We start from the raw sequence: 13256 nt of genomic DNA, 5'->3' as shown, positions 1-13256 counted from the left end.
ATGGCAGATGAAGTATAATGTGGATAAATGTGAGGTTATCCACTTTGGTGGTAAAAACAGAGAGACAGACTATTATCTGAATGGTGACAGATTAGGAAAAGGGGAGGTGCAACGAGATCTGGGTGTCATGGTACATCAGTCATTGAAGGTTGGCATGCAAGTACAGCAGGCGGTTAAGAAAGCAAATGGCATGTTGGCCTTCATAGCGAGGGGATTTGAGCACAGGGGCAGGGAGGTGTTACTACAGTTGTACAGGGCCTTGGTGAGGCCACACCTGGAGTATTGTGTACAGTTTTGGTCTCCTAACTTGAGGAAGGACATTCTTGCTATTGAGGGAGTGCAGCAAAGGTTCACCAGACTGGCGGGACTGACATATGAAGAATGGCCTACTCCTGCACCTATTTTCTATGTTTCTATGTTTCAACTCCCACTCTAGAGATTTGAACACACAAATCTGAGCTGACACCCCAGTGCAGTGCTGAGGGAGTGCTGCACTGTTGGAGGTGCTGTCTTTTGGCTGAGATGTAAAACCAAAGCCCCGCCTGCTCTCTCAGGTGGTTATAAAAGAACCCATGGCACTAGAAGAACACAGAGTACTCCCCGGCGTCCTGGCAAATTTATACCCCTCAATCAACATTAAAAAAACAGACTATCCGGTCATTATCACATTGCTGTTTGTGGCTGCTGCGTTTCCTACATTACAACAGTGACTGCACTTCATCCAATGATAGAACGGTAGAAGGCCATTCGGCCTATCAAGCCCGTGCCGGCTCTCTGCAAGAGCACCTCAGCCAGTCCCACTCACCTCGCCCTTTCATAGAAACATAGAAAATAGGTGCAGGAGTCGGCCATTCAGCCCTTCGAGCCTGCACCACCATTCAATGTGATCATGGCTGATCATTTTTGTAACTTTAGGACCCCATTCCTGCTTTCTCTCCGTACCCCTTGATCTCTTTAGCCGTAAGGGCCACATTCAACTCCCTTTTGAATATATCTAACGAACTGGACTCAACAACTTTCTGTGGTAGAGAATTCCACAGGTTCACAATTCTCTGAGTGAAGAAGTTTCTCCTCATCTCGGTCCTAGATGGCTTACCCCTTATCCTTAGACTGTGACCCCTGGTTCTGGACTTCCCAACATCGGGAACATTCTTCCTGCATCTAACCTGGCCAGTCCCGTCAGAATTTTATATGTTTCTATCAGATCCCCTCTCATTCTTCTAAACTCCAGTGAATACAAGACTAATCGATCCAGTCTTTCTTCATATGTCAGTCCTGCCATCAAAAATCAGTCTGGTGAACCTTTGCTGCACTCCCTCAATAGCAAGAATGTCCTTCCTCAGATTAGGAGACCAAAACTGAACACAATATTCAAGGTGTGGCCTCACCAAGGCCCTGTACAACTGCAGTAAGACCTCCCTGCTCCTATACTCAAATCCTCTGGTTATGAAGGCCAACATGACATTTGCCTTCTTCACCGCCTGCTGTATCTGCATGCCAACTTTCAATGACTGATGTACCATGACACCTAGGTCTCGTTGCACCTCCCCTTTTCCTAATCTGTCACCATTCAGATAATATTCTACCTTCGTGTTTTTGCCCCTAAAATGGATAACCTCACATTTATCCACATTATACTGCATCTGCCATGCATTTGCCCACTCACCTAACCTGTCCAAGTCACCCTGCAGCCTCTTAGCGTCCTCCTCACAGCTCACACCGCCACCCAGCTTAGTGTCATCTGCAAACTTGGGAGATATTACACTCAATTCCTTCATCTAAATCGTTAATGTATACTGTAAAGAGCTGGGGTCCCAGCACTGAGCCCTGCGGCACTCCACTAGTCACTGCCTGCCATTCTGCCACAACCTCACATTAACCCCGTAGCCCTGCAGATGTTTACCTTCAGGTACTTATCCAACTCCCTTCTGAAAGCCGTGATGTGGCAGTGCATTCCAGATCCTAACCACTCGCTGCGTAAAAATGTTTTTTCACATGTCGCCTTTGGTTCTGTTGCCAATCACCTTAACTCTGATTCTCGACCCTTCCGCCAATGGGAACGATGACTTCAAAATTACTTCATTGGCTGTCAACGCTTTGGGTACGTATGGTGGTCGTGAAAGGCGCTATCTAAATGTAAGCCTTTCTTCATACAAATGCAAGTCTTTCTTTCAAGGAACAGTGTTTTAATTTAATGCGTTGTGTTTACTTTTAATCACTTGTTAAGTTGCAGTTTTTTATTGGTTGTGCACATGCTGAAACTTCCAATGGCCAAGTGTGTGGTATGAGAGCAAGTTTGAGCCTTGGGGAGGGCCACACACAACTTGCTCCATTCAACCCCCCCCCTCCCCTCCCCTCCTCCTCCTGCACCCATCGTGCACCGCGCGCCTTTCCCGCGAAAACGGTTGAAGACGGAGAGCGAGCGGCAACCTCGCGCCGCCGCTCCGAGCGGAAGCCCTGCCGGAGTGGCGTGAGCCGCCGACCAATCGGCAGCCGGGGAGCGCCGGGAGGCAGCCAATTGAGAGGGCCGCGAGGGCGAAGAGGGAGGGGACTTCCGGGGCCGAGCTGAGGTTGAGCCCGGCGGCAGCTCATCGAAAAGAGAGAGAGAGAGAGAGGAGAGGAGAGGAGGAGGAGGGGGGAAGGAAAAAAAAAAAAAATTTTTTTTTTGACTAGTTGGAAATATAATTTTTTTTCCGCCCCGGCCCCTGAGGTAAAATTCCCCCTCCCCTCCCCTTTCCCCTACCTCCTTCCTCCCTGCCGATCACCGCCATGGCTCCTCACAAGCACGGAGGGGGCAAAAACGCCGTGAAGAAGCCCAAGATCGACCAAATCCAGGCCGACCACGAGCTGTTCCTGCAGGCCTTCGAGAGTAAGTTCCCACCGGCAAACCGGCTCCGCTTAAAAAAAATAATGAAATGGCATATCCCCCCTCCCTCCCCCCCTCCCCGATCCCCATTCCCCATTCCCCGTTTAAATGATTATCCAACGATCGGAATCATGAAATCCATTGGGGGCTGGTGGGGGTGTGTGGGGTGTGTGTGTGTGTGTGGGGGGGTGTGTGTGTGTGTGTGTGTGTGTGTGTGGGGGGGATTGAGGGTGCTCGGGGTTTCAGCCCGCTCCCTGTCAGCCGCCTCACCGGGACCCCGGGCCGGCTCGGGATGGTGGCGGATGCCGAGGATTCACCTTCCTGACTAGGCCGCGTTACCTCACAAAAATCACCCCCTTTTTTTTTAATTTATAAAAAAAACTCTTCCCCCGCTCCGCTTCCTATCACTTTTTTTTTTTGGGGGGGGGGAAGAGGATGTGTGTGTGTGTGTTCTTTATGTGAGGGGAGGGGAGAAAAGGAGGCAAAAATAATAATGTGATAACCCTGAGGTAATTCTTACTCCGGGCCGGCCAGGCTTGAAAGCAAGCAGCGAGGTGGGGAGTGGGTTTGTCCCTGCAACCTCGCCGCCTTCGAGCAGCCCCGTGCGGATTTATAGCGGATTATTGTGTGAAATTGGCACAAAAAGCCGTATGATTTGGGTGGGAGGGAGGGGGGTTATGCGTGTTTTGGGTGGGGTGGTAAGAATTATTTTTACACCTGTATCTGTGTCTTTTAAAACAATTATTTTAACACCTGTGTCTTAAAACATTTCATTTTAATCTCGATTAAAACCCGTGAACGATTCAACAGTTGGGAAAGGGGGGATAACCTCGGGTTTAACTCCCACTTTTTTTTAGTTTTGTAAAATGAACCCTGGAGATGGGAGTTCACTTCATTCTGGTTCAAAGATGCACTTGCAAATGTTTAGTCTTGATTTGTGGGAGCGTCCAACAATTTGCAAATAGCCCCTTGTCTGAATGTTTCCTCCATGGTCAGTTGGTTTAAGGGTGGGTGGGGAAGGGGGGTGGGGGGGGTAAGTTGCTGGTCGAGACTGTGACACGAATTCGTTCCCTTTCGTTTTCCCAGAGCCGACTCAAATTTACAGATTTCTCCGAACCAGGAACCTCATAGCGGTAAGTTTCGTCTAAATAAATGTGTCGGGAATACAGTAATTTTCCGGGGAGGGGGAGCGGGGGGGGTGGGGTGTATGTTGGGAGACGGAACACCGTTTTATTAAAATAAACTTGCTGTACCTACTCGTTGTTACCATCGGAATCTGCCGCCGTTAATGTGTTTTCATCTCTTGATCAGACGCGCGATAAATTTGTTTTTGTACCTTGTCATTCTGATATTTCGTTTCTGTATAACACTCGTGATACAAATGATTCCTTCCCGAATCGGCATGAAATGAAGGTTATGGCGGTATTCTGACGAGTCTGTTCTGTTTTTCAGCCCATCTTTTTGCACAGAACTCTCACTTACATGTCACACCGATTATCAAGAACAAATGCCAAAAGGTAATTTCAAAGCTTCTGATATTGCTCAGGCTGAAAAAAAATAAACGGCAAAATACAATCATATTTCTTGGTAAAAGAGGGTTATTGGGTTGTGTGTTCGTAATTTGTTTGTTGGCTTTTTCAGCAGTAGCGAATAGCCACGAATTCACCAGTGACTTTAAAAAAAAACATTTAAAACATTTTTCTGGCTATTGTAGTTGGAAATGTCAAAGGGTAAGGAACTGCCTTTAATGTAAAGTGAATCTGATTTTTTTCCAGGTTTCTAGGCAAACATGCAAGGAGGTTTGTCTTGTTCTGATGCTTAACTGAAGCTATTTGATTAGATCCCAATGTGTTCTCTCATTGCCTGTCCTGTAGGAAAGAATTGAGCACAAGAGGCAAATACCTATCTCAATTAAATTGTTGATACTTTTGATGGATTGCATTTTGTTCCTTTCTTAGACTTGTCTAAGCTGAATTGTCTTGTGTTTAGTGTTTGAGGTATTTTTGCTTGGAGTCGAATTGTAAAATTTAGGAAGTAGTAAAATTGATCTCTAGGTAACCTGTAATTGTAGAAATACTAACTGCATAATAACAGTTTCTTATCTTGTATGAACTTATAAGTATCTGAGAAAGATGTAGACTGTGATGAAGATGCGAAGTTCAGGAAAAGCGCAACATTAAATGAAATTAATATTGGTGCTCCTGATTTGGAGATAAACTCGACTTAATCAGGTGTAAATGAAATGTTAGATGAACAATCTTTTGATATTGGGAATAAACCAATAATTTGTTCTTCAGCTCCCAACTCGTCACAGTGTGTGCACTGGTATTCTTGATCACTCCAAGTGTAACTGAATAAAGACTGACTTGGTCACTATAAAGAACAGTCTAATTTTTGTGGCTGGTATTTTCATGAATTGTCATTGTGTTGCATTTTAAAAAATGATGCCCTTTTAATGTGTTTGAGTGACTCCATACATTTAAGCATTCATTCACTGTTCAGAAGTTTTCAAGATTTTTGTCTTTAGTGACTAAGGTATTTAACTTGTCAGGTAGAATTTTTTTGCATGAATTGCTGCAAGTTGTACAAGCATCTTCTGCACAGAATCCTAATACTATCCTAATACTATTTCTGGTACAGTTCTATAATGTATGATTATTGAAGATAATGAAGTGTGGGAGGTCATGAACAAAATATTTGTGCTATATTGAGTTATCTCGTCATTTAATTGGCTCCATAATATGTACTGTAGTTTGTATCAGTGAATAATTTAGTAAATTCTGATTGGGTCTTTCATCGGTGTACAGGTGTATTTCTTGAACATTTTTTTTGAAAAGGGATTGGCATCTACCTGTCAGGCAGAAATTTGGGGTTATTTCGTTCTCTCTCCAGGAAAAGCCAAACCAAGTCATTCCCATCCATTATGCCTTGTGTGCAGCATCAGTAATTTAATTGTTTAATTCTTTTGTTCGTTGTAAGTACAGAGTAAACATCAATTAGAAGATCCCACTGGGGAGCTGTACATATCGCTGATCTTTCACTCGTTATTTATTCGGTCATGTGAAAGATTATCATAGTGTTCCCCAGTGAGTGCAGCCTGTGTTCGTGGAAGTAAATCTCCAGGCTAAATTTCTGTGCAAACTAGGTTGTGAAAAATGTACAGTTCGGAGGTTTAAAGATTTCCTCATTCATACTTTAATTTTAATAGATTTAACTCCTGTTATTGGCCAACTTTCAGCCATTTCTTTGTTAAGTGTCAACTGTGGCTCAGTGGGTAGCACACTCGCCTCTGAGACAGAAGGTTGTGGGTTCACGTCCCACTCCAGGGACTTGAGCACATAAAAAAAATCTAGGCTGACACTCCAGTGCAATGTTGAAGGAGTGTTGCACTGTTGGAGGTGCCATTTTTGGATGAGACGTTAAACCGAGGTCCCAAGTGGACGTAAAAGATCCTATGGCATTATTTTGAAGAGCAGGGGAGTTATCCCCAGTGACCTGGACAATATTTATCCCTCAATCACCATAACAAAAACACACTATCTGGTCATTATCACATTGCTGTTTGTGGGAGCTTGCTTGTACTTAAATTGGCTGTCGCGTTTCTTGCAGTACAACAGTGACTATGTTCCAAAAGTACTTCATTGACTGATGCGCTTTGAGATGTCCTTTGATCGTGAAAGGTGCTATATAAATCCAAGTCTTTTTTAACTGTTTCACCTCATCCAGTAAAATATTCTATATCCAATGTTAGTTGGACAAACTCAGTCTTTAAAAAGTGCAAGTAGTGAAATTGTGCTGGAGTGTTCCTGTTGATTAGTTTCTACTCTTACCATACTGGAAATTGGGAAGGTTTTTGTAGTTTATGTAGTTTTCGTTAAAAGGAGACAATATTTTAAATGCAGCTATCTCAATACATTAGAGCTGCAATAGATGTCTTTGTTTCTGCTGAGGTTGTTAGTCATATAATCCCTTAATCTGTCTATATATACAGTTAACATCCCTTTTGTGTATATTCTATATTAACCTCTCAATTCTTCTGCTTAACCTTCAGTTCTTTCGCAACTTTTTACAGATTTTCCAGAGCTTTAACTGCTATCTCTCCTTTTGTGTGGCAATCCTGTACTTGTCAGCATAACTCCTTCTGTTTGCATAAATGCATATTGTGATTGACTGGATTAGAAAGAGAATGGGAGAAGGCATGACACGAGTGAGCAGAATTGCTGCTTAAAATACAATTTTAGTTGGAGCCAAATGGTTGCAGCAGTAATGCATCTTGATATTTGTGTAGTTTCCTTATCCCACTTGGATATTAAACAGTGCTATGCAGTGATACTTCTGAAGGTGGCAGATTTGGTCAAGTGCCTTGGAGTCTAGAGCCATTAATGAATACCCATGTGTTTACCAAGGATTCCCCAAGCTGTGCAGCTATACTCGGCATGAGTTGCTGTCTTCAGTAGAAAATTGTAGAGGAACAAGTAGTGTAGTTGACCTATAGCTTGATAAGGTACAAGAAACCACAAACTACACTGATTTTTAGGGATGCTATCTGAACCTCCTTAATTGGTGTTGCAATACACCCCCATGTATCCATGCTTATTGGACAAATTGTTCTGGTCTATGAGGGTTAATGGAGCAGTTAATTGAGTTCTTGATGTGTGAAGTATTGTGATATTGTTTTTTGAACTATTACCGCTACCATCCAAAATATTTAAGAAGGGAGCATGTGCACTTGTATAGCATTGTTTCACATCTTAACATCTGAACAAAATGAGGTGAGCAACCAGTTGATTTGTTCTAGATGTTGTTGAATAAGGGAGGATACTGGGAGAGGTTCCTGTACCCCTCAGAATAGTGCCATGGAATCCTTAACACCTACCCCGAGGCAGGCATTTTTGTTAGTTTTACTTTCAAACTGAAAGAAGGATTGGTGTCCTTTGCAGCTTATAAATTCTCTAGAAAAAGAACCTACATCTCTAATGGGAATAGTTTTTTTAGATGGGTGATTTACCAGAATTATGTATTCGTTACTCACTAGATTTAGTGGGTAAATTGAGTTCTGTTTCTTCAGATACAAATCTGGTGGGAACTGCTACAGAGGGACTCAATGTAAAAACACACAATGGAAATGTAAACTAAAATCAGAATACCTTGGAAATGTACAGCGAGTTAGTCAGGACTAGAGAAAAAGTTGCAGTTGAAATGCTGACAGCTGCACAATTCAGATTTTTTTTCCCTGGTTCTAATTCACCATTGTGATGTATTATGTAGTTTATATACTTAAAAACACTTCCGTTTTTAGACAAAGATTGATTAATTTGAATCAATGCTGGATTTCTTTGTTTTATATCTGTATAATCTGGTGTTCCAGGTTGTGACCATAATCAACAGTTACAGAAAGATGAGGGAATTGTGAGATTTTATTATCCCCCTCTGGTTTATTTGAGATAGTGAAAAAATGTTGATTGAAGCTCCAAAGTGTAAGTGGCCTTTTAAGTAGAATTTTTTTATTTTTTTTAACGGATTCTAACATGAAATATGGCGGTGCAGGCTAGAAGGGCTGAATGGCCTGCTCCTGCACCTATTTTCTATGTTTCTATGTTTCAGCTTATAAATGTGTTCGTCTCAAGTAGGGAACCTGTTGGATACAGTTTCTGTGTTGGTTGCTACAATCTTATTTTAAGATTTGCATTCGAATTGATCTTGATTTGGTTGCAAGCTGGTGATCTGGGAATGGGATCTAGCATGCCATTAGTGATTGTGAGTATGTGTGTTGCCTTGTCTAAAGAAGCTGGCATTTAAATCGTTCAGCGTTTGTTCAAATTTTAGCCTTTTGGAGCCTTTAATCTTTTGCTAATGTAACCCTACCCATCTCCATGTAAAGAAGCAACTTGCATTTATATAGCATCTTGTTGCGTTTCTCAGGAGATCGCCAAAGACTTCACATTCATTCTTGCTACTTGGGCAGAAGCATCAACCATTTTGGGCACAATTATGTGATGAATGACCAGTTAATCTATACTGTTGATTGATGGAAGAGTCTTAGTCAGAACACAGAGTTCCCTGTTTTTTTTTGAATAGCGGCAGGGATTTTTAACCAGACTAAGCACATGGGCTGTGGTTTAATATCACATCTGAAAGGCAGACCCTCTAATGTACCGTTCCCTCAGTGCTTTTTGAACTACTATCCAAATTGTGTGCTCCACTCCGTATATCTGGAATAGGTATATTTTGAGGTTTTCTGTTTGTGGGATAATTGTTGATAACTAGCTCTGGTAAGTATGCTTGGGAGTTGGTAGAATATTACATTTTGGTGCTTCAAGTAGAAGTAACAAGTAAATGTGAAAACATAACATGAAATCCCCAGGATTGATGGAATGTAGGTGTGAAACATTGCTTTAGGTTTCCTGAACACCACTTCCTCCCTCTAAAATCTAATTTCCCTAGCTCTTATGCCATTTTTGTGTTCATTGATGGATTTAAGTGAAAGTTCCACGTGTTCCTCTAAACATACAATCTAGACGCACGGTCAGCAAATGAGAAGACACTATCTTAAAATTTGCTCAACTTATTCTTATACAAGGTTATCACTTCCAGAATAACACAGCAAGAAAGCACTGTATTCAGAATATATATTTCTTGAAGTCGGGCATCAATTTTAAAAATGTGAAATAGAAGAAGCAATGGGGAGAAAATCTTCAGAATTGGACTGGGGTGCAGGGGATCTTGATGGCATTTTGATTTTGACCTATGTAACATTGTCCCAATATAACCGAAAAATTTAGTAAAACGATAGCTGTTTCAAGAAGGATGACCCACTAATGCAGAACATGAAATATATATATTTTCACAAGTCATCCTTATGCAATTTTTTAAACTAAACTGAAAAGTTTATTTCAGGCAAAACTATATTGAACAATTTTGTTTTCATATCCAGCATCCCTATAACATACTGATGCCGGTTTCCTTTCCTTTTTGGCTTTTTATATAAATATACAACTTCAGTTTAGCAGTTTTCCCCTAACTAACATTTGTTCCTTCACCTGAGTATAATTTTCCCACGTCTGTAAAATAAGTTTTTTTTTAAAGGAGTGATATTTTTAAACTGTAATCTTCCTCTGATTGTTTTTCAGATAGTGTCTTAATCTTGCTGTTCTAGGTTGGTTGCCAGTTGGGTTTAATCAATAAATTGGTGTAAAATGTGCATTTGTTACAGCATATTCTTTTGTAAACCCCACTTACTACAAAGTGACCACTTTGACCTGTTAAGTTATAAATTTTAGATCAGGAATAGCTTGTTAATGAGTTGAACAGTGGAATTATTCAGCACAGCTGCTATTTTCATTTGTTATCTGAAAACATAGTGCCAACGTTTAAATTGAATTACAGAAATCCAATTTGTTTCAAGATCATTTTGTCATACCTGTAAATACAAAAATAGGCTTTGTACATTGTAATCTATTTTTACCAGACTAATATAGTCGAAGTAAATAGTTAACTCGAGTGAAAGCTTTGAAGATTTTGTTTGTGCTATATGTGCGTTGTGAATGGTGTGGCTTGTGGGCAGGAGGAGATGCTGCAATTAATAGAAAAGATTGAGAGACTGGTGTACATTGGTCATCTTTTTGAAGTATAAATATTGCTGTAGAAATAACTCCCTACATCCTAGTTTATAATTGATTCTCTTTAGGATGTCTTACATAAATGAGAAGTGTTGTAGATTTTTTTGGAGATGTATAAATTGGGTACTATCTCTGAATTAGCACTGTCCTCACACAAGCAGTATCGGATTCCCTCTAGGGAATCTCGCTCAGTTTAGGCCCTGACTTGAATTTGACACTGTAGCTTTAGTGTCCGTGTAAAGCAAAACTGCTTTGCATTACTGTTACAGTTGTCACAACCAGTTTGTGAAATCCTGGAATATATCAATGCCACCGCTTAAAATTAGCTGCCACTCAAGTTGCCATCAAGTCTGTGCCATTGGTTTTCAATTTATAAATGCTGAACAAAAATACTGGACCTTATTTGCAGCTTTAAAAAAAAAAGCACTTCGATTGGATGATACAGTTAAACACTTTTTTATAATTGGGTACGAGATTGGAGTTGCCCTTCCTTCTCCCTTCCTTCCCACCCTTTTAAAACATGTAACTGATCAAATGGGCCACTTGTGCTCTGTGGGAGTTCATTGTCCAGTTGTATTGTCATTTATTGGTCAGTTCCCACTGTCTAATGTCAAACATAATGGTGATTTAAAGAATGTTGTCACCCTGCAGTATTGCAACTGATTTATAACTGAACTTTCATATACTGAAAATGGATAGTTTTTAAAAAAAAAACTAATTTGGGAGACTTCCTCCTCCTTCGAGGTATTGCTTTCTTTACCCAAAAAGTAATGCTAAATATCCTTTGGAGCCATTAAATCATCTAATGACGAGGAGTTCCTGTGAGGCTCTGGAGATGTTGTATTGTAAGCTTTAATGTGTTTGCTTAATGCTAAATGTGAAATTGCACTTGACCTGTAAAACACACATTCCCTTTCTTGATTATGGCACCTCTTTTTTTTTTCTAAAATAGTATTAAAATAATGAGTCTTGTCATTTAAGGGCTGAGTTGAATTTGCAAGGGTGTGGTAATTTAATTGTTAATTATTTGTGTAGGGAGACATTCATTTCTAATTCATGCAGCAATTTCATTTGGAGCGCTACTTTGTGGGGAATGGCAGGTTCATTAAATGTAAGCTGCAATCTTTTGGGTGGGGTTGATTCTTAAATTCGATTTAACACTATATGGTAACCCTTGAATATTGAACATGCATACATTTCAGCTTTTCCCCCCCTCTTCCATTGGTTTACCAAGTGAGCAGTTGGGTTGAACAGATCAGGCTCGTCACTGGTTCAATCATTGCCCTTTATTGAGTTAACTGATCTCTGCCTGAGTACAGGTGCTATCCACAGCCTCTGCTGTATGCGTAGACATAGACGTATGGCGTGCAGGGTTTGGCTTGGCTGTGATGCATACCTTGCTGACAGTCTGTTAAAGCTTGTGCACGAAGAATGGCTACTTGAACAAGTTACTGGAGTGCAAACAGCATCTGTGGACATTTATCCCTGCAGTGAGATGACACTTGAGATTCTGGTATCCAAATTATATTGTAGAATTGCTTACACTGAGTGTTTGTTTAGCTCCCTTCCTACTGGATCTCTCCCATTTTATATTGGAGAACAATACTGGATATTTCCAGCTCCAAATTCAAACAAAATTGTATGGAAAATTAGGTTTGATATTCAAGGGAAACCATGGTTTTCCATTTAATATAAATGTTTTTGTTAAATTGAAAACTAAGAATCAACCCGACCCAAAAGATATACAAATATTAAATATGTGCAATTAAAAGAAAGACTTGCATTTATATAGTGCCTTTCCCCATCTCCAAATAAATTACTTTTGAAGTTTAGTCAGTGTTGTAATGTAGTACAAAGTTGCTGAAATTAATTGCCCAGGTTTTGTGTCACAGTAGGCTGCTGACTTCTATTTTGTTCAGGAAGCCTCCACAGCTCCTCAAGGGGGGTTCTTGATGGCTTGGATGTTAATGGCATAAGACACTGACTTGTTTACAGGGTTGCCTCCAGTGCTTTTGCCATTAAGGCAGTTCTGAGAAATAAATGGGATATAATGTGGATTTTGGATCCTTGTGAAGTCTTAAAATAAGTGCCTGTAAATGGAAACTGGGATTTCAATAGCATTTATACTGGTATCGTCTTTATTCTGATTCTGGGAATCGGGTGTCTTAAGTCAGCATCCACCATTTACGCTGCTAAATGCGTCTCCTTAATCTGGCGCAGACTTAGTAAATTGGCTGTAAAATGCTTTGGGACATCCTGAAGTTGTGAAAGGCATAATATAAATGCAAGTTCTTTTTTCCTAGACCAAGCTCTTTTGAAATAATTAAAAATAGTACCAATATAAAAGCAGGACCTAAAGTTGCCAAAGGGTTGCGAAAGAGAACAAGTGTAATGTTTTTAACTCGCTGGTCGGGGCTGCTCACGTAAATGAGGCTAATAAAATTTACCACCAGTGGGTATAGAAAGCTCGGGTGCATTCAGATTATAGGTGACCTGGTTGCTTTTAACCTAGAAAATGTCATTAGATTGGGGGTGTTACATTGTGAATAGTGAGGTAAATGGGGCATGAACAATAGTTGTTTTGGTGCAGCCAGGTACAATGGAAGAAATGTTAATGTAATTTTACTGAATAATTGTAGGTGGTGTGGGTTAGAGCAGTTGCTTTGCATTTGGATTTGAGTGGTATGCGATTGCTCATTGAGAGGGGTTCTCATTCATGTGGAATGGTAAAATAGGAGTTGTACTTCGAGTGGATCTGTAGGGAGTAATAG

General features: G+C 40.7%; 1 protein-coding gene across 2 annotated transcripts in view; it reads left to right on the top strand.

Annotated features, from left to right (window-relative positions):
• Positions 1–2573: 2573 nt before the first annotated feature.
• Positions 2574–13256, top strand: part of LOC139226854 (polycomb protein Suz12-like) — a 71290-nt gene continuing 60607 nt past the window's right edge. Inside the window, exons 1-3 of one of the 2 annotated variants that reach the window (XM_070857935.1) lie at positions 2574–2869; positions 3953–3999; positions 4319–4383. In XM_070857935.1, coding sequence (XP_070714036.1) covers positions 2770–2869; positions 3953–3999; positions 4319–4383 — 212 coding nt within the window. In that variant the 5' untranslated portion in view covers positions 2574–2769. The remainder of the gene's footprint in view (positions 2870–3952; positions 4000–4318; positions 4384–13256) is intronic. The other variant, XM_070857936.1, reaches the window with a different exon arrangement.

The sequence above is a fragment of the Pristiophorus japonicus genome, chromosome 16 (assembly GCF_044704955.1).
Source record: "Pristiophorus japonicus isolate sPriJap1 chromosome 16, sPriJap1.hap1, whole genome shotgun sequence".
Taxonomy (NCBI): Eukaryota; Metazoa; Chordata; class Chondrichthyes; family Pristiophoridae; genus Pristiophorus; species Pristiophorus japonicus.
The sequence above is the reverse complement of the archived record's forward strand: the minus strand, read 5'-3'. Positions and strand labels throughout refer to the sequence as shown.